General features: G+C 42.2%; 1 protein-coding gene across 2 annotated transcripts in view; it reads left to right on the forward strand.

The window, feature by feature from the left end:
- Nucleotides 1-242: 242 nt before the first annotated feature.
- Nucleotides 243-21,571, forward strand: part of STX12 (syntaxin 12) — a 177,938-nt gene continuing 156,609 nt past the window's right edge. The window contains exon 1 of one of the 2 annotated variants that reach the window (XM_069225102.1): nucleotides 243-565. In XM_069225102.1, the coding sequence (XP_069081203.1) occupies nucleotides 469-565 (97 nt within the window). In that variant the 5' untranslated portion in view covers nucleotides 243-468. The remainder of the gene's footprint in view (nucleotides 566-21,571) is intronic. The other variant, XM_069225103.1, reaches the window with a different exon arrangement.

Raw genomic sequence — 21,571 nt, forward strand, 5'->3', positions numbered from 1 at the left:
CCACTCTCCTGGTGTTTATCGTTCAGTGTTTTTCTCACACGTCTTACATCAGGTCATAAATAATTGGTTATTATATTACACTGAAAACCCCCACAAAATGATATATAAAATAAACAACTACAAAACTAACGTAAACGTATGGGAAACACCACCCCCGTCTTCTATTTCCAAGTCCTTGTTCCGCCTTTGCTCTATGACGAAGGACGTAAGGTCCGAATGCGCCGTAAGTCGTGCCTTGCTATGCCTGTGGCGCATGCGTAGTTAGGGTGTTTGGATAACCAGCTGACAGCTACGGCCGGCTCAGAGACCCACTGACTGTAGCGGAGCTATCGCCAGGGTCCAGGCCGGAGCAGTGAAGAGGGCGCAGACATCGGTACTGGGGAAAGTGAAATCGCTTTATTGGGTCAAAGGAGGTAGCAGCTGGTAAACCTCCACAGCGCGAAGAAGAACAGCCACAAGACCGCCGCCATGTACGGGCACTTGGACCCGCAGCGCTCCCCGCCCCGGGATTTTAACAGCATCGTGCAGATCTGCAGTGCCAATGTACAGAGAATCAGTGGCAACAGTGAGTATGATGGCACTAAGGAATCAGTGGACTTAAAGCCCTTTTCTTCTTGGGTCACACACCCTTCAATGAAAAAAATTACTTTCACGTGACATGAACAGTTAACATATCTGTATTCCATAATCAGTGTATTGTGAGAAAGCTAGAATCATCTTCGCGGCACATTAGTCTACTTCTTCAATGAAGTTCAGGCAAACATTGATATTTAATAGTAGTGTATTTTAATAGGTCCCAAAAAAATAACATACAGGATAGCAACATTCCTTCGAATGCCTCTTTTAAAAAACACGATAGAAAGACATATTGGTACTTTGTTTCTTTTTTCTAACAGGTGAATTGCAAATATTGTGAACACACTGAAGAGTGCTTAATTGGATTACTATGCGTAAATTACAGCTCGACTGCTTACAAAACAATGTACAGAACGATTTTTATTGGTTACAATGTAATAGTGAAAAAAACTGCATCTTTTGCAGTACGTTGTAACTATTTGAAAACGGGTATATATTGTATTTGTTAGCAAAAACAAAGCAAGTAAGAGAAAGAACGAAAGGAGTACGTGATGCAAATGCGGAAAGACGGCTGGCTAATGCCAGTTCTTCAGTTAGAGTATATAGTTAAATGATCAGAAAAAAATCGTTAACAATTTTAGTAGCCTCTCCCTTTTTAGAGTAAACCTTTCATAAAGTTGCATAGGAATTTTAGTCTTAGATTCATCTATTTGCATTCGGGCGTTTTTGCCTTTCCATACTCTCAAAACACCCCTCGTGGGTTGGTGGAGAGCAGTTCTCACAAAAGTGAAGTTAGACAACAAAAGCGATTCTGTTTGTTAATTGAAAGTTAGCATTATCACTTTTTTTTAACAAAATCACTGAGAGATACGCTCTTAAACGTATTTCCAGTTGTTCTCTATCTTTTACACTGATAGATCACACGAGCCAATCCTACATCTTCGTTTGTGACCAATATCTTAATCAGTATCGGCTACATCGTGAACATCCTTGCTCCTTCATGTTTCACTTAAAAGTTCTTCATTGGGGCAATAACAGACCGTTTCAAACGTTACTTTTGAAAGAACACTATGGTTGTGAGGCTGAGGTATTATAACTTTTCAAGACATGAAGGATTGCACATTCTGAAAGGACAGGTTTAAAATACTCATTTTTTTATCTTTGAGCTTGTTTTAAACTTAGGAATTTCAAAACCTACTGCCACTGTACCGTTCTTGGGTCAAAAAATAAAGACACCTTAATTTACCCAGGATTTCCATGTCAGTCATGTTTAAATAACTTGATAATCTGAGTTGTTTCATAGCGTGGTAATATGCTCTTGTTGGAAATGGCCCTATTTTCAGGGTTATCCCCAATCTTTTTTCCTCAGACCTCCTGTTTTTGACTGCGTGCTGCATTTCCTTTTTTGCTGACTGCAGTGTCTGTGTGTGCAGTTTTAAACTGCCATTTCGATCTGGTATGTGCACCCACTTGTCAGGCCCAAACCTTCCCATTTACTGCAAACTAGTCACCCCTAAAGTAGGCCCAAGGCAGCCCAATGGGCAGGGTGAAGTGTATTTAAAAGGTGTCCTTTGCATGTCCTGATAGTGAAATACGGCTAAGTTCGATTTTCACTACTGGAAGACCTATCTCTCCCTTAGGGTAACATGGGGATTGCCTTGAAATATCTTTTAAGTGTAATTTCCCATTGGGAGCAGAAAGAGATAGGGAGCTTGGGGTCCCTGAAATCACAATTTAAAAATATACCTTTTGCTGCAGCTGGTTTTTGAACTGTGTGTTTGAAAATGCCACTTCTAGAAAATGGGCATTTTCTTGCTTAACCATCCTGTGCCTCTGTCTGTCTGCTGAATACATGTCTGGGTCAAGATGGCAGTTGAGCTGTTTGTGCATTCACTCTAGACAGTCACACAAAGGGAGCTGAGGCATGCCTGGCATATCCTGGTGGGTCTTCCTGAGCTAGAGTGGTGAAAGGAGCTGCCATTTTTACCTTAATAGGGCTGTGCCTATCCTTGCACAAAGCAGTCTTCAACCCCCTGAAGTATGTCTGGGACCAGGACAGAGAAAGGCAGGGTCTTGTGAGCTACAAAGACTTCTTCTTGACGTTTGCCTACTTCAAAGACAGAAATGGGTATAAGTACTGAACGTTTAGCCTCACATGGTTAGAATCCTTCTGGACTGAGGCAATTCTGCCAGGAAGAAGACCTGGATGCTGTAGGAATAACTGCCACTTTGCCTGTTACTTAGTTGTATTGGCCTGCTGCTTGCAGCTTCTGTCCTGGGAGTGAAAGGACTGGACCTGGCTTTCTACATCCTGCTTCCAAAGGTTGTCCAAGGATTTGTACTGAGCTTACCTCCTTTTAAGAAGTCTCCGGGACATCAAAGACTTCACCCGCCAGCACCTGGGCTCTCTTGCTAAGAGTCCTGACATGCCATGTGGTGCCAAATCCAGTTCCTGGGCCCTTGGGAGTGAGTTCTATTGCAAGAAGGAAGAAACTATTGCATTGACTTCCAGAACGACTTTGGAGCCAGCACCACTCTCTGACCCCGCGCCGCTGTCTGCACCGGAGCTGTGGTCCCCGCTGAGTGCAACGACCGCAACCTACAACGCAGGCCTGATGCTGCTGCAGCGCCTCCAAAGTCCTGCCACAACATGAGTCCAGAGGGCCGTGTCACAGACATCCGTAGCACCCAACTCTACTGCAATACCTGTGGCCCCATGGTGTGATCGCGACACCACGAAGTCCGCATCTTGACCTGTTGGATCCATCGACTTCCCCCACCCCCTTGTGTAAGGAACCGCCACCTTGTCGCCAGCAACACATTGCCTGCTATGCAACCATAAGGAACCACACCTCACTTCCTCTGCATAGCAGTAAAGAACCAACGCCTCACCTCCGCCTCCCTGACTAGAGTGAGGGTCCCTGCTTGGACAGGGTGCAAGCCACTGTCAACTAGAGACCCAATTTCTAACAGCTCTCTTACTCCAAGAGGATAAGAATGCTTCCAGACTCGAAGAGCTGAGAAATGTTAACAGTTGATATTCATTATTAACTTTTATTTTCCTATAATACCATAGTTAACATTTCAACCGTTGAAGTGATTTTGAAGCTTCCTATTTAAAAACTGTTGCAGTGCATAGGAGAAGAGGAAATGGCTGTGCGAGAGAGTAGCATAGTGGACTAGAGATTTACTTATCTGCGGGTGCGAAGGACATCCGAGGATGCATGCAAGCTCTCTAACAGCTTCCAAGGGAATGATTGTGGCTCCACTCTTAAGATCTGTGCTAGAGCACAGTGGTCTCCTCACCGACATCAGAACCACTGCACTTTCTGTGCACCCAGCCCCCTTCTTCAGTATTGGCTAGGAATAAAATCTGCATATATTACATTGGGCCATATCTACAACCATCAGCTTTTGCGGCTCTCAAATTGCAATTTTTAGCAACTTGCAATTTACGAGGCGCAAAAGCTGGTGTTCAACAGTGTCTCAGACACTGTTTGCAATTTCTAAATGGGTCGCAAGGGACCTCTCTCATTAATATTCATGAGGCAGGTTGCAATATGCGACCCATTGGGAATGGACGGCACTCCCAGGGATGGTGGCCTGCTTGGGACGGCAGATCACCATGTCTGTGACTGCTTATTAAATAAAGCAGTTTTTGTAAAGGATAATAGGATGCATTAAAAAAGAAAATGAAGCAAAAATAGGATGCATTAAAAAAAGAAAATGAAGCATTTCTATTTCATTGGATCAAGCATAGCAGTGCACAAGCGCTGCTTTTCTGAAGTCTTGGTATCTAAGTGAGCTTTAACCACGCCCCCTCACGGCCATCACTATCACTTGCTCATGGGCTTGCCTTTAAAAAATCCTTTGTTATCGTTGGTAAGTGCTTTACATTTGTCCCTCCTTGGGGCAGTTTGGTTACTGCCTTGTGGACCGACCCTGTTACATGGATAATTGCACGTTTGCCGATTTGTTTGACTGCGAACAAACTTCTTTTACCTTTTGTGTGTCTCCTTTGCAAACACACTCATGGTGGCTGTCGCGCTTGGAATTGGCTCACTTATGTCAACTGTTTTACTTTTCATTTTTCCTTTTGTGTGTCTTTTAGAGTTGGCAGACTTTAAACATTGTGCTTTTTGTATGTTTCATTAAGGTATTCACATTTGATTGGCCATCTAAAATGGTAAACACTGCATATGTTTCATCTGCTCAGTGTAGTCTCGCAGGTTGTAAATAGTGCTCTGTCTCATGGTTAGTGATGCAAGACAGCACAATGGGAAACACTGCCTATTTGTACATTGTGTTTAGTGTGGGATGCCACATCACAGGCCGAAACACTGGACTATAGAATGGTGCTTACTGAAGGGAGACAGAGACTGTAAGCACTGGGAAGACATAAGGGGGGAAGCTCTTCACTGCTTGTATTGTGTGCTTAGTACAGGCAGACATGCAGAAACAGTGGAGGCATTGCACTTTTTGCACAATGTCCTTAACACTGACAGGCGCAGTGAAAACCAGTATAGGCTGCACAGCTTGCACCGTAGTGCTTAGTGTGGACAGGCGCACAGGGAGGAAACACTGCACTATGGCGCACTGTATTATTATTGGCAGGTAAAATGGACTGAAGAAGACAGTGCACAGGTTACACCGTAGGCTTAGTCAGACAGACAGGCAGGGAGGAGACACTGTACTATGTGCACAGAGCTGTTATCTGCAGATATATTGGACCGAAGGAGACGGTGCACCATGGGCTTAGTCAGACAGGCACTGTAGGAAAAGATAGTGCTATGTGCTGAGTGCTTTTGATTAGCATCTATAAGAGATTGATATTTTTACCTTGTGCATAGAGTAGGCAGACAGGAGAGATTGCACTGTTTGTAACGTAGACAGACACTTGTGCACTCCATGTGACAGGCTTCATCTAACTGTAATTTCAGTTTGGAGAAGTGCTGAAAGTTATGTATCAAGCAGAGACTTGTAACATGCTCTTAGATCATGGGTAGATGGAGTACCTGCTTTGGAGACCCTAGACTGAACCAACTCTGTTTTCTTTGCCTCTCCACCACTCTCACCCACCTTCCTTGGCTCTATCATTCTCCTCTCTCATACTGAATTTCCACTACCATTAGTTCTCCATCTTTTTCTCCCATACCTTTCCCTTCTGGATTGCCCCACAGCCTTTCTCCACCACTTTCCCTGCTAAAACAGTTAATTTTCTTTCTCTGCTGCACCTTACCTGTTTCCCAGTGTGTCTCTTTTGTTGCTCTTTTCCTCTCTCCCTATAATTAGCCTTCTCTTTCTGTCTCTCTGTCCTCTTCTCTCTGCTCCTTTCTACAGCTGTCCTTTTCTGTCCCCTACACCCTTGTTGCTCAAGTCTTTCTCCATTTATAGGTCGAACGCTCAAGCTTTTAACCACGCCCAACTCACACCCATCACTTTCACTCGTTCGTGGGCTTGCCTTTCAAAAATCCTTTGTTATCATTGGTAAATGCTTTACGTTTGTCCCTCCTTGGGGAGCTTTTGTTACTGCCTTGCAGACTGACCCAGTTACATGGATAATTGCACAATTGCATATATGTTTGACTGTGAGCAAACTTTTTTCCTTTTGTGTGTCCTTTCGCGCTCATGGCAGCCATGGCGCTTTGAATCGGTTAGCTTTTGTCAACTAATGTTTTACTTTTTCATTTTCAATTTATTTGTCAAGAAAAGTCATTGCGTTGTTAGGAATTTACAACGCTAATAGCTCTAACTGGAGCAAATGCGAGACCGATTGCATTGTAAATGCTTGTTCTTTAAGGGTAGGCAGTGGCCCGAGGGACCACCGCCTGCTCTTAAAAAGTAAAGTATTTTCGCTACCGTTCACAAAGAGGAAGGGGACCCTTTCATTTATGAATGGCTTACCACCCACTTGAAATAGGTGGTGAACTGCGATTGGTGTCAGAACCACATTCTGGCCGCCAGTCGTACATCCCCCTGTAACTCGCTTTTAGGAAGGGATGTCCTTGGCACGCCTCTTCCAGATAGTGACTCGCAAACCCTATTTTGCAAGTCGGTGATAGGTTACCGACTCACAAAATAGGGCTTGTAAATGCCAGAGGCCAATTTAGCTGTTGCAAACAGGCTGAATCTCCTTTTGCGACTGCTAAAAAAAACAGTTGTATATCTGGCCTATTATTATCTTTCAAAACCAGACTCGACCTTTTGGTTGTTCTTCCATTAGTGTTGTTAAGCAAGCCCCTCAAACGTGAGTGGGGCCTTAGCCAATCAATTCTCTTAACAAGAGATAGAACCCCACACTTAGAGAGGGAGAGAAATGTGTGTGTATATGTGTATATATATATATATATATATATATATATATATATATATCTATATATATATATATATATATACATAGATATATATCTATATATATCTATATATATATTTTTTTGTTAAAGACAGCATTACCTGGGCATTCTTATTATTGTGTGAGGTGCATGTGCTTTTTGAAATGAACATTCTACCCCACACTCAACTTTCAGTAGTAGGCATTGAGTGTTCGACCTCACTGCTTCTGAATGTCGAAGAATAAAGAGGGTTTGCTTGGCAATTAAAACTATTTGGTTCATGTAGTTACAAGCATAACCTTAATACTTATCACAAGGGTGGCTTTCAATTTCCAGATTGCAAGGGTAAATTGATATGTCAGTGGAACCCTGTGTTATGTGAGATATGGTGTCTAGAGCAATTCATTGGCGTAGAGGCAAAAGTTTGCAAGGCAGCCATGTACGCAGTGTGTTTGTGTTTCTTACCTTTTTATTCAGAGTTGCCTTCACTCCAACATCTCAGTAATGTGACTGGTCAATGTAACTGCTACTGTTGAGATTTCTTAGTTCAACAAGCTTGCCACACAGCTATTAAAAAGCCTCAAACCCTTTGAAATAGCTAGACACCAATAACATTTGCTGCACACCTTCCTTTTAGGAAACACTTTTTCAGCGTCTGCAGCCATTCTAAGTTAATCGATGAACCCCAGTAGTGATTGACAATGCCTAACGGTTCTAACTTGCATAGGTGTCTGAGTCACAAGCCAGGCTGTGAAAGTCTCCACTTCACCCTTAACCTGGCTGTAACTTATTTCATGGATCAGGCAAAGTAAACATATTTAAGGCAATGTGGAACTTCTGTATGTATGTTCATGTTGAGATTTGTAGAGAGCAAACCTAGTCCAAGAACATGGTAGCACCAAACAGGAGCATGGTTTCATGGAAGATGTAATCACTGAGGCAAGGTCCAAGGTGGACTGTCAGCTTAGGGGTAGTGTTCCTTGTAGAGGTGTCTTCAGCTTTTTTTCTGAATTACAGGAAGGTTGTAGCAGATCTGATGTTGATAAGGATGCTGTTCCAGATCAGAGAAGGCTTGCCTTGTGTTTTTTTCTTCTTGCAATGTTTTGTCTCTAGTCTGTTGACATCCATGCTCGTGGTCTTAAGCTATCTTCCAGTAAAGGCTGGCTTGTTTGCCAGGCAAGCTGATGTCATCTTGATAAAGGCCTTATAAGTGATGCACCTGATCTTGACGGTGATACGGGCTCAAAGAGTGAGCCAGTGTAAGTCTTATAACATACGGGTTATATAGTCAAAGCCTTTTATGAGCTGTGCTGCTATGTGTAGGATACATTTTAGGGGGGTTACTGTGGTATTGGGGCGATAGCTGAGCAGGACATTGCCTTTGTCCACGGGGAGAGGAGCTAAGGCTTTTATGGTTGTTGCAAAGCCACCTTCTGGGAGAAACAGCTGCAGTTTCTTTAAGAGATAGAGAGTTGGAACCTAGCAAACTTGGACTTCCAAACAATGTGTTAGTTCTGTTATTTGCCACTCAGCCCTACTTCTTTTGCCCTAGTCAGACCAATTTCAGTGTACTGAATGTGAGATTTACAGTGCCAACTAAAGGGGGCAGTTTGATCCAGGTCACCTAGAGGAAATGGTCTAACCAAGTCCAGACAACCTCTGACTCCGTATTGTACATGGTGCATTCATTAAGCACATAGTCAACTTTGCTTCACAGTTTGGATGGGACTGTTCCTAATAGAGCAGAATAAAGGCTCATTTGAATATGACTGAGTCTAATTTAAGGTAGTGTGGTGGGCAGAAGGACAATGGATTGGTATCCAGGCCGAGTAAATGCCAATGCTAATATTAATTCAAGCAGTTCATCCATCATGCAGGGGAGTGGAGTTCCTGTAGCCCAATGCCAAATAGGGTGAGCGCTCTAAATACATGTTGTAAGTTTGGACTGCAGTACTGACAGTGGGTCCGGTAAAGAAAAATGTGTACACGTTTGCAAAGTTTTACAATATGAGGATACAATTCTCTGATTAGATGCACATATTTACAGAAACTTGAAAGCTAGATTGATGATTCCTTGCTTTCAAAATAAAATATTCACGAAAAAAGTTTCGCTAAATTACTTTGAACTTGTAGGTACCATTTCTTTGAAGCATCATTCAGTAAAGTTTTGATGCATGCCAGTATTTCCAAAAAATACTCATAACGGAAAAGCAGTGAATCCAGTTTCAACAAGATTATGGGAAATCTGAAAATAAAGAAGCATTGGCAAAGCCAATAGCTCCGACATTGGTGGTCAGTCTTTTGGTTTTGTCAATATGTGTATTGACATGACTTTTGTAAAACGTTATTGTTGTGGCGCTGCCGGGCCCTCACCATTGTAACAAACATTGGCAAAAATATTATTTGGTCTCAAAAAGTATACATTGCCTCAGTACTTCTGACACTGAACAAAACTACTTTGTATGCGGATACGCTCCTTGGGAAAGAGAAAATTGCTATCACTCACAGTGAAGCCAGCCAATAGATGGATAGAGATAGAGAATTTTAATAAAAACAAAAGGTCTTGGTTAATGCCAGACCTAATTAAGGGCCCAGTTGTAAAAAAAAGAAAAAAGGCACAAAAGTGCACCCATGGTATCTATTTCTTTGCATTAGTGCAGACTTGCATATCACATGAACTCACAAGAATTTACAGAAATTGACCAGGAAAGCCTACTCCTTTATTTGTGAACAATATTTTAGCACAAGCAAATATGCATGTGTAGATTTGCTCATGTGAAGATATGTTGAGTGTTTACAAGTTCACATTCCCTCCAACCACTTTCTTCTCCTACCCTGAAAAAAGCTTTACTTCTGCCCCTGTCAGGAGTACATTTCCAACCTTTCCCAGCATTCGGAAAGGTATAAAGCAGAGCTGGTTAAAACCCATAAAACATGCGGATAAGTTGCAGTATAAGGAAATTGCTAGTATTCAAGTCCTACTGTAGTATTAGCCTTACATAATCAGAGAGGCTATTATCGGAGCTCTTAAATAATGAGATTGTTGCCAAAATGTGTTGGTGCTCCACATGGCACTAAAGAGACAAGTACATTTTTTTAGAGGACAAGTAGATTTATGAAGTAACATGTCCTAAGAACAATTAGATATTTTATTAAATTTCACACCTCTACATCATGTGTTTTGTATTCTAAATTGTGACACCCTAAATATGATGGCTGTGCTCAGACATGTGTCCTGTGCTTACTGTGCCACTGGAACCAAGTTGCACCCAACGGAAGACGCCCCAATAGACCTAAACTGGTCTTGGGTTGCTTGTGTTCCAGTTCAGAGAGAATCTGACTTGGCATTTCGGGCTGGACAAATCTGGCATACCTTGATGGGCAAAAAAATGATTGACTGCGTTGCGGCTCCAAGTAATTTCTAGTGGCTGAGATTAATTTAAGAATTCTGCCACTTTTGTCTTCTTCACTCATTATGGAAAAGGCATTGCTTGATACTGAGAGTTGTATGCAGTAAACAGAGGCTGTTCTGAAATAATGGCAGGTGTAACTCAAGTTCTCCCAGGTGCCATCTCCTACCGGTTTCTCTTTGTGACATCCCTGAATTGGGAGTATTCTAGTTTATCCAGGACTTCACCAGCCCTCAGCACCTGATGATTGTCACATAAGTATTTCATTCAAGAGCCCTTGTTCTGTTAAAAATCAAGTGGATACCAAATTCCTGTGAGTTGGGTTTGATTCGGCTATTTTCTGGGACTACTTATGAGACAGTGTAAAGCCGAAAGTGAAGCAGTCTGCGTTACCACTGTCCACATCATTCTCCATACGTTATGCCAGCCTGCTTGGCCTAAAATGAGGGTGGGCTGTTATGCCATTCTCCTTTCTAGGTTTCCTAGTGCTCATCTGGGAGTGTCAACTTTATTTCTCATTTGTCACAGAATACATGATTCTGTTGCTTTTGCTTTTCTTTCTGACCACATACCAGCAAGACTACCTCAGTTAGATGTAAGCTTTCATTCTATTGTCATAAGGACTGTGTTACCTGACTAGCACTCCTGTGCAGTTTTGCTGCTGTAGAGCTCTGTGAATACTCTGTATCGTCCAATAGATGCAGCTTCTGCCTTGCATTGCCTATTTGGGAACTATTTTAAAACCCTCTGCCTCTCTTCCGAGGTGCTAGTACTAATATGGTGTCATAATACATCTTTGGCTTCTGCTGTTACTTTTTCCTCTCATTGATTAAAGATCAGAACACTTTACATCAATGGTCTTCAACCTGGTGGATGGGTGACTCAATGAGATGCCAAAAAGAGCACATAATCTGTTCTAGCAGGAAGTAAACATCATGCTTAAAAACAGCTCTGGCTGTGATTTCAGTGAACAAAGCAGAATGGCCAATATCCACTTTGCAATGAACCTGGCTAAGAGTAGGCATCAAAAAGAGGGGGGGGGGTGTACCAAATTTCAGCCAGCTGCACACCCCTCATTTCTGATAAAGACTCACACTGCATACAGTTCGAAATATATAGCCTTCTGGAATACCTTCTTGTACAAGCTATCCAGGGCATTGTGCTCAATTGTTCAAAAGTTTAGAGTTCCTAATACAACATGTAAGAGGCCTCCAATCCTTATTTCTCTTTGGGACAAAGGCTTTTAGCCTAGTTTACTATGTTTAAATACTGAGTGGACGAGGGTGAGATCACACCTTCCCCCAAATATCAAGTTGTGCTGCACACCACTTAAATATAAAAAACATCCAGTCAAGAAAAAGTTCACACTCGAGCTTGAAGATTGCTTAGCAATAGATGGCCACACACTCCTCTTGTCACTGGCCTTCACGTGGGTGACAGGAATATCATTAGGTTGAGCATGGCATATTTGACTTTACAGGCACAAGGACTAGCACTCAAGCTGTTTGAAATTATAGAGCCACGGTGTGGACTTCAGGGGACCACCTACTTGTGTGGTTGCTCTGTTCTGCTGTTAAGAACAAGTTTATTGAGAGATACCATTCTTATATGGTGGGTGGTACTTTTAAGTATTCAAGGCTGTACCCTAGGTTGTTCCCACTTTCCATTGTTATCTTTTCAGGCCTTCAACTGTAGGAACCCATGGTTCATTGTCTTGAGTCTGCAGCAGACTGGAGGTGTTTTTGTTGCTACACATGAGTATGTCTAAGCTCAGTTCATTTTCCTCTCTGCAAGAATGTGTTCAGGGTACTGGAGCCTTGATAGCTGTGTGCCAGTGCTTGCCCTATTTCTTCCAAGTGATATGTCAAGAAGTTTCCCCCCCTCCAAACCCTCAACCCTCAACCCCCCCCCCCTTATCCCCACCTTACCTCAGGCCATGCAGTCTGGTGGCTACTGGAAGCACCATGCATCAAGTGTTTTCTGTTTCAGGGTCACAGTGGACACTTTTCAGTTCGCAAAACCTTCTCCATCACCTCTGCTCAAAATGAGTTCTTCTTAGAGTTCCACCAATCATTCACAACTGGACTTTCCAGCGTGATAACTATTGTTCACTAATGTTGCTACAGAGACTGGTAGTGTAAATCCTTTTTCTTGTCCACAGCCTGTCCCATAGATAGCAAACACAAATCACAAAGATAGATTATGTTAACCAGGACTCTGAGTGTTAAGCAATCAACCTATCCTCTGAGAACTTACAGTCCCAAGGTGAACACAGCACAATTGATCTACGTTTATATAGGTCACTGTAACTTATTTGCAGCATGACAGACTGTTAGACCTCACAGCCTTAGGATGGTCATCCCCCCCAACATTTTGCCTTCCTCCCTCCACTTTTCTGCCACTATTTTCGCTGGTTTTAGGACTCTGTGCACTTTACCACTGATAACCAGTGCTTTTAAAGTGCGAATGCTCTCTCCCTTAAACATGGTAACATTGGATCATCACCCAATTGGCATAGTTTATTTACTTATAAGTCCCTAGTAAAGTGCACTACATGTGCCCAGGGTCTGTAAATTAAATGCTACTAGTGGGCCTGCAGCACTGATTGTGCCACCCACATAAGTAGCCCCTTAACCATGTTTGAGGCCTGCCATTGCAAGGCCTGTGTGTGCAGTTTCATTTCCACTTCGACTTGGCATTTAAAAGTAGTTGCCAAGCCTTAAACTCCCCATTTTCTACATACAAGTCACCCCTAAGGCAGACCCTAGGTAACCTATAGAACTGGGTGCTATGTAGGTAAAAGGCAGGACATGTACATATGTGTTTTATCATAAATTCGTACACCACCACTGTGAAGCCTGCTCCTTTCATAGACTAGCACCAGGACTGCCCTCATATACTTTTTTGAGTGGTAGATTCTAACCTGAAAGGGGTAACCAGGTCATATTTAGTATGACCAGAATTGTAATAGAAAATCCTGCTTATTTTTAAGGTTGGATTTTATCTTTCTGTTTTAGAAATGACACTTTTAGAAAGTGAGCATTTCTCTGCACTTAAAATCATCTGTGCCTCACAGCCTGTCTCCAATCAACGTCTGGTATGTGCTGGTTGACAGCTCCATTGTACATTTCACCCATACAGCCCCAAACACTGGACACTTAGTCACATCTGCCTTTATCTGCATACTGAATGGGTCTTCCTGGGCTGGAAGGGTGGAGGGCCTGACACTTATATTTCAAAGGCCAGCCCTTACACAAAGAACTGGTAACCCCCCAATGAGACCCTGGCAGACAGGACTGGGCTGAAAGAGGAACTTGTGCACTTCAAAACCACTGTTTGAAGTCTTCCCCACTTCAAAGGCATTTTTGGGTATATAAACTGGGTCTCTGACCCCACGACCTCAGACACTTCTGGACCTGCACCTAAACTGTCAGAAGACCTGCCTGGCTGCCCAAAGGACTCTCTTGACTGCTTTACTGAAAAGGCCTGCTGCCCTGCTGTTGGCCTGCTGCCCTGCTGGCCCCGACTGTGCTGGAAGGACTTTGCCTTCAGCGTGAAACAGAAGAGAGTCCAAGGTGAGTATAGAATCCTCTGGTCCAATACCAAGGTGGTCAGGAAGCCAGTTGTCTACAACAGCCATGCAAACTGAAGGAAATGCCACCCAGTACTGACAGTGACTTCTACTTGCCTCTCTGGTACAGTTGCCCTCCCTATTTATTGATCACCAACAGACATAAATAGACCTGAATGTCTGCCAGTTCAGAGATTCATTGTCAAACAGCGATTACCTGCATCAACGCATAAGCAGCACAGCAGAAGAACAACTGCACTTGGGCTTTTCAGCTACATTTGGGTCATTTTCTCTTCCCACCTTGGCTCACCATGGTGGTCAGAATCCTGTCCGCCTTTTGCTCCTACTTTCAGGCACTTCTTAAGCACTTGGAGAGAATACGCCCAAAAAACACAGGTTTTATGTAGAATTTCTCACAAGCAGAACATTTAATGGCTGGTCTGTCATCGTGCTACACCACATGTTCAAATTGTGACAAAGCTGATTTCACCTTTTCATTCTTCTGAGGTCTGTAATAGTAGTATAATTTAGCTCGGTAGTTATTCCTTCAACTGTACAACCTCCTTAGAGATGATGTGAGTTTTGTTGTTTGTGAGAAAAGGAATGTTAGTGTGCTGATCTTGTAACTGCTTGCTGCAATTAGAAACATTTTGTTCAGGTTTTCATATTCTTGCTGCATTTTTAAACATATAGTGAAAAGAAAGGACCAGCAAAGGACTAAACGACCTGACTTTCTAAACAGTTTGCACTATTTTGAGCTGTGTTCTGCTGCTTTTAAACTTTTGATTCATCTGTATGGAGAAAAAATAACTGTGGTTGGGCTCCCGGTAATGAGCAGCAGTGGCTGTTGCTTGTGAGCCTATGAATGAAATTTCGTTTTTAGCTAGAGGCAAATAAAAATCTGTAGTTAGCTTTGTTCTGCTGTCATGTGCTGTGTCACATGAAAGTGTTTTAATTGGCATATTAATGTGGGCTGCACCAGAAAGCATGTGTTCTTTTGCACATGACTTGAGTGAAAGATATCTGTAAGAATTTGGATGACTGCTTGGGGTATGTGACTACGCACCTCATGAAATAATCTCAGCTCTTGTCAAAATGAACCATGAAAGTCACTAAATTAACTTGAGCTCAACCCCCTGGTAACTTGGCACAGAGCAGACAGGCTGAACTTAGGGCAACGTGTATAGCATTTGTGCAGTACTAAAACAATAATAGCGGCAAAATGTAAAAACAAAAACAAAAAATCTCAAACTGAATTAGAAAAATAGAAACATTTTAACATGACACAAATTCAATAAGGGGAACCAGAGATCTGAGTTTTTAAAGTTTTAAATAGCAATAGCACCAAAAACCACCAAGCACTAGTGTTAGTCAGTGGTTTAGGTAGATCGGGATCTAGGAGCAATTTGCGGTTCACTGAAATAGAGTGCCGGTTGGGTACACCATCAGGTTCAACATGATCATAGATTTTACATTCTGACTTAGTCTTTTAAATCCCGGTCCACCACAGGAGTACGCTTGTAAAGCCCCCAGGTGAGATCAGGGGAGGGCACTTTGTGACTCAAATCGTGCCAGGTAGAAACCAACAGCAGGGTCCTATCCAGGCCCATTTGCAACTGGTCAGCTCTGTACTTTCCTGAAAAAGCCTCTTGCAGCTTCTTCTTGTCCTGTAGCCACCCAGATGAGCCAACTGACCCTTGGTGTCCACATCTTTTTCCTAGGCACAAGAGAGAGCAGGTCCAGTTCTTCAGGGCATCTCGGGTCACTGACACAGGTCCAGTCCTCTTCTAAGCTTTCCACAGTCCAGAAAGTGGTCTGAAGTGGGTGCCTGTAATCCACTACAGGAGTGGGCTGACTCCTGGAGATGCCTTAAACAAAGGGGTAAAAGTTCCTGAGGCCAATCCTACCCACTTTTTTAGTAGTTCTGTGTGCCTGACTGCAAGCAGGCCCAAAGTGCCTTGTGTCATGGCCTTTTCAACATGGGGCAGGTCTTCGGCCACACTCAGCATGGCCTGTGGAGTGTGGACAGTGTTCTATGGTAATCCTATTGTCCTCCCGCATGTAAACCTAAAATCCAGTTTGAGGCAGACCCTGTGCCCACAACAAACCCACAGACTGAAGACGTGGCTTTTCGAGTAGTCCTGCTAGGCCCTAGGTTTGGCTGGTCAGCACCATGTTACCCTTCTAGGTGATAGTGCACTCGGGAAATCTGCATAACATAACATAACAGAAAAGCGTGTTAGGGCCAAAAATGGGGCCCTCCGGAAATCAGACCGTTGATACACAAGAGTTGTCTTGGCATCTTGTTCTCTCCCATTCAAGTATGACCGAAATGTTACATATGGCTCAACAAACCTGTCAAACACGATTTGACACTGTAATATCAAAAAGATGCCCACAGCAACTATCCAGCATATTTAGTGGCGTTCAGATTAAGGGCAGACTAATTTTTGCTCTTGGGAAACATTTCACACTTATTCAGGACTGAGAGCTGGCAGAGACTAACAGTAATTTTAACCTGCTGACAGTACATGCAGGAAAAGGGCAACTTTCTAATAGTTAACTTTTCTTAATATTTATTAGAAATCGTACCTCACAATTGAATTGGATTTTTGATAACTAATAAAAATAGATGTTTAGTTTTCTAGCTGCTCCCATTCCCGAGATACAGTACTAGTATTTTAATCTGTAGGGTCTTGTCATCTTCAGGACATGAGAAGTTTCATTTTATACATGTCCCAATTTCAAATTGCATGCACCTCATCTGGTAAGCTCTAAGGCTTAGAAAGAGATGACTTATTCATACTTAAAGGGAGATTTTACCAGTCAAAAGTGTTTATAAGAGGTCACAGTGCATCATTTTGCTCTGTTACAGTCCAGCTACAGTGATAGTCTTGAAGCCATGTTTGCATTGCCGCTGTGATGGGTGGCACAATAGATGCTACAGTTCACTAGTGGCATTTAACTTCCAGGCTGACAGATACATTTTGTACCATATACTAGGGACTTCTAGGCAGGCTAAATATACCAATTAGGAATATTGCAATCCAACAGTGTTTAAAAGGGAGGAGCACACGCACTTTACTACTGGTTAGCAGGGGCAGAGCCAGCTCTAGGGCGGTGCGACTGGTGCCACCCCATCAGGTGCTAAGCATTAAAGGGTGTTACATCAATAAATATTTATTCAGATTAAAGGCACCTGCTGCAGAGTTCCTTGTGTGCCCAGCAATTGTTAGGTGGTGATAAAGATATCTGTCTGCAGAGATCTATCTAAGGTGTGTCTAATGGCAGTTTTGACTCATCATAAAGCAGTGCAGAGGATAAATGTGTATGCTGCAAAGCATGGGTAAGGTGCAAATCATAGAATTGTATTTATTGCAGATAGCTCAGTAGGTTATTGCTTTTGTCATAGAGATCATTTTGTTCCTTGTAGTTCATAAGTTACAATCCTTCTAAAATAGCGCAGTGTGCTATGAACTAGCATGAGAGAGCTGCAGTTTAGAACCTTAGTTTTGTTCCCCAGTCATTCATTGCTAGAATGGGCTTGTATGGATGATAATACATTTTTATTAGTGAAGCTAACCCTAACCACTGTGTTACATTTGAAATCCTGAGTTTTTGCTTCTCCAGACCAAACAATCTACCAGTATGGATAACATGTGACTCCTACCCCTTTTAGTCCACATTGCCTTATGCAACATTTCCCATACATTGATTTACGCACGTGTATCATTCATTGTCTCTGTATGATGTGGATGATATTAAGTGCTCTGACATCCTGCATTGGTGTGAATAGCACTATAATATAAATTAAATACAGGTGTGAGGTGGCCATGGAGAAATGAAGGCCCCACTTGGATGGTGATAGTGAGGTATTTTTTTTGAGGAGAGGGTCATGAGGGGGCACAACAAAGATTGTTGCACTGGCTGCCATCAGCGGTAAAGCTGCCCCTGAGCAGCGGTGAAGAGAAAGTGCACAGAGTTCTAAAGCAAGCAAAAATATAGGATTTAGCAAAAGTTTAAAAAATCGGAGGTGACCACACTGAAAAAGTGGAATTCCTACAATATTGAACCCGCTTTCCACTTAAGATGGCTTTATTGCACAACCTGAAAGTTTTAATTCAGCATATAACCTGCAAGTCACAAAATGCTCCCACTCGGTAAAAAGCTTAAGGACATAGCGTCTTCTGCTAAGAGCTTCGTGTAACTAGTGGAATAGAATTATGTATTAAATGCAGAAGAGAAAATATTGAACCTTTTTAGTCCTTGTCGGTCTTGGCTAGAGAGAGCTTTAACTATAGAAAGAAAAATAATATATATAATGTAAGTGCAATTAGAGGAGCTTTGAGCCATCCCCTTCAGCTGTTGCTTACTGAAAATGTCAATCACGTTATGAATCAGCCCACCGTTAGCATAATTTCAGTGAAGCAGTGGTTCAGCCCGCTTCAGCTATTGGCGTGTCATTCATATTCTGATTTGGCCCATAGCACAGCCATTAAATGACTGGGGTGTGAGTCATCCTCAATGACAGTATGTTGCTCCATTACAGCTATGTCCGCATGGGAAAGGTTCTGCAAGGAGAAGAAAAAAAAAGAATCCACCTTTGGGGATTGCCATGGCTGTCAGTAACCTCTGAAAACAATAGAAATCTTGTTACAGCACCTCTGGTCAGTGGAGACAATCTTAGGGCCATTCCATGCCGATACTATTTGTAACTAAAACAAATGGTTTCCCTACTTTTTGTGAAAAAATGACAGTCCAAAAAGGGTTAATTCCAACAGTTGAAATACTTCAGCATAAGTGTCTGGCAGGGAGTCTCCTGTGCTGTGAAACGGAGGGAGGGTCAGACAGCTAAACAAGCCTTCAGGCCAGGGTTCCTCTTGCCCGAAAGAAATGTAAAAGTTTGAAACTGGTCAATCTGCAAATGTAAATGGTGCTTGAAAGCCTGTTTTGACTTTAAGTGAACAAAATCACTTGAAGTTTCACGATGACACAGATTTATTATTTTTGAGTAATAGTGCAAGGGAAATTTCCAGCTGAGCTGTGAAGTGTGTGCTTTCAAAGACAGTTACAAAAATGCACTACATACAGTCTAAGTTCTACTAAAATCTACGGTATATTTTGGAAGAACATTCTTGCATATTTTGTTGCTACCTATCTTATAATGTGTTTAACAGTGAAGTCTGATAATTTTAGGAGGGGGGGAGGACGACACTCACACTCTCTTACACCTTAGGTCAGCCAATGAGGGAAGACAGCAGTCCTAAACCTTGAAGGTCCCAGGAGGGTTGGGACTGCTGCCTTCCCTCATTATCTGAGGGAAAGCAGCAGTCTCAACCTTGTCACAGAGTGGGATGGGGTCACTACGATTGCTGACCCCACTCTGTGACGATTGACACTCCGGCCTGGGCGCTTCAGGACATAAAGCTGAAGCACCCAGGTTTGAGGCAATGAGTGACACTACCCTTCGTCACCGAGGGGGAGGGCCTCAAGGAACTTTGTTGAGCTGAGGAGGTCACTCCCACTGGAGGTGTGATCAAAAAAATAATCTGTTTTTTTTTTTTTTTTTTAAACAGAGAAATTTACACCAGTGATGTCATCAGTGTTGTAATCAATGATTTCCTTTGGGATGTCATCAGTGATGTCAGAAATGATGTCATAGAATATGTCATGAGCGATGTAATATGTGAAGCTATAAGTACGGCATGGTGGGCGTAGGTTATAAGTTACTTTGCTAACTATAACTGGAGAATTTCTGTTGTGTTTTTTTTTTTTTTTTTTTTATAGATCAAAACGTTAATGTTGTCACTGACATTTTCACCTCCCTATTACGTTACTTTAACCTTCGGTTTTTTTTCAGTGAAAAAAAAAATGTATACATATTCACACAAAAAAAAAGAAATTAACCAATTACATCTCTAGTTACTGTAACTAGTGTCCTAAAGTACTATAACTCTCACCACTGCCATGCTCCGTTTTCTCGTCAACAATGTAATTGAAAATGTTGCAGTGATGTCATGGAAGATGTCATGATTGATGTAATATGTGCAGTAGTTAGCAGTGCGTGGCAAGGGTATGAGTTAAGGGGACGTTTTATGTTGCTGGAATGACTAAGGCATTCTTACAATGCTCTTCCTGTCTACAATAATAGCAATCCATCCCTCCCTCCCCCCCTCAACCCACCCCATCACCCTCAACCCACCCCACTTTCCCATTCCCTGTCCCCTACCTTTTCCCTTTTGGAATGCCCTTCTGCATCCACTTTCCCTCAGTTGACGATGCTGAATCTGAAGGGTCGTTCATTTTGCTTCAGTGTTTTCTTTCTTTCTTGACAAGTCAGACAATGGTCAGCAACCAGTGCTAGCTTATCTAGGTTCTTGATTTCCACCCTGTACGTTTACCACCCAACTGCTGCAGGGTGTAATGATGCAATAAAAAGTGCTTACAATGTTGTCAATGTTCAGTATGTACAAATGCAGCAGCTAGAGCTTGTTAAGCAGTTTATTTTATGGTCTTGTTATGCCAGAGTGTTGTTCAAAAACATCTTACAGTGGTGTGGATTTCCTACAGCCTTACGCCCAGGGCTTTTTGTTTGCGATCAAGGACAAATAGTTTTCATGTTTATTTTGTCCTTGGGACAAGTACTTCAATCCCCTGCAGCACAAACCCTTTGGCTGCCAGTTTACAGGGAAGGGTACTGTCTGCAGTTGAGGTAATATCTGTGTATTTATGTTAATGGTGTTTAAACTTGTAGTTATGGTTCAATAATGCAAAGCCTTAATTATTAGCCTTTATTGGCAGCTAAGAAATGTCAAATCACACTGTACTGACAGTGGTACCAGTAAAAAAACATGTTTACACAAGTTTGAAAAGCTTACCAATATGATGCTACGTATAATGCTCCCAGAGTGCTCTCTGATTAGATGCAAATGTTTGCAGAAGCTTGTAAGCAAGACTGATGATTCTTTGCTTTCGAAATAAAATGCTCAGAAACAAAAATCCAAGTAGGGAAAAAAGTTTTGCTAATTTGCTAAATTACTGAGACGTTTTAGCTACTATTTCTTTGAAGCATCAATTAGTAAACTGTTTTGATATGTTCTAGTATTTCCCCAAAAATATTCATAGTGGAAAATCAGTGTAGCTGTTAAGAAACATGAAAATAAACAGGCACTGGCAAAACCAACCAATCTGACATTGGTGGTCAGGCTTTTGATTTTATCAATGCGTGTCTTGTTTTGACATGGCTGTTGTAACACTTTATTGTTGTGGGAGCTGCCAGGCGCTCACCATTGTAATAGACATTGGCCTCAAAAGAACACACTGCCACAGTAGCTCCTGGCACTAGACAAAACTACATTGTGTACCAATATGCTCCTTGTGTAAAGGCAGATCGCCATCACTCGCAGTAAACCCAGCCGATAGATGGATAGAGAGAAATAGAATTTTTATAAAGACAAAATGTCATGGTTAGCGCCAGATGTAATTGGGGTCCGGTTCTTAAAGAAAGTCACAACAGTGCACCCATGGTGTATGTCTTTGCCTACTCTTTGCTTTCATGAATTCATGAGAATTTACAGAAGTAGACCACAAAATCATACTCTTAGAAAATATTTGTATTCTGAATTTTAGCACAAGCAAATATGAATGTGTAAATTTGTTCACTTTAAATTCTGTTGAGCGCT

The sequence above is a fragment of the Pleurodeles waltl genome, chromosome 3_1, assembly GCF_031143425.1.
Source record: "Pleurodeles waltl isolate 20211129_DDA chromosome 3_1, aPleWal1.hap1.20221129, whole genome shotgun sequence".
NCBI classification, from domain to species: Eukaryota; Metazoa; Chordata; class Amphibia; order Caudata; family Salamandridae; genus Pleurodeles; species Pleurodeles waltl.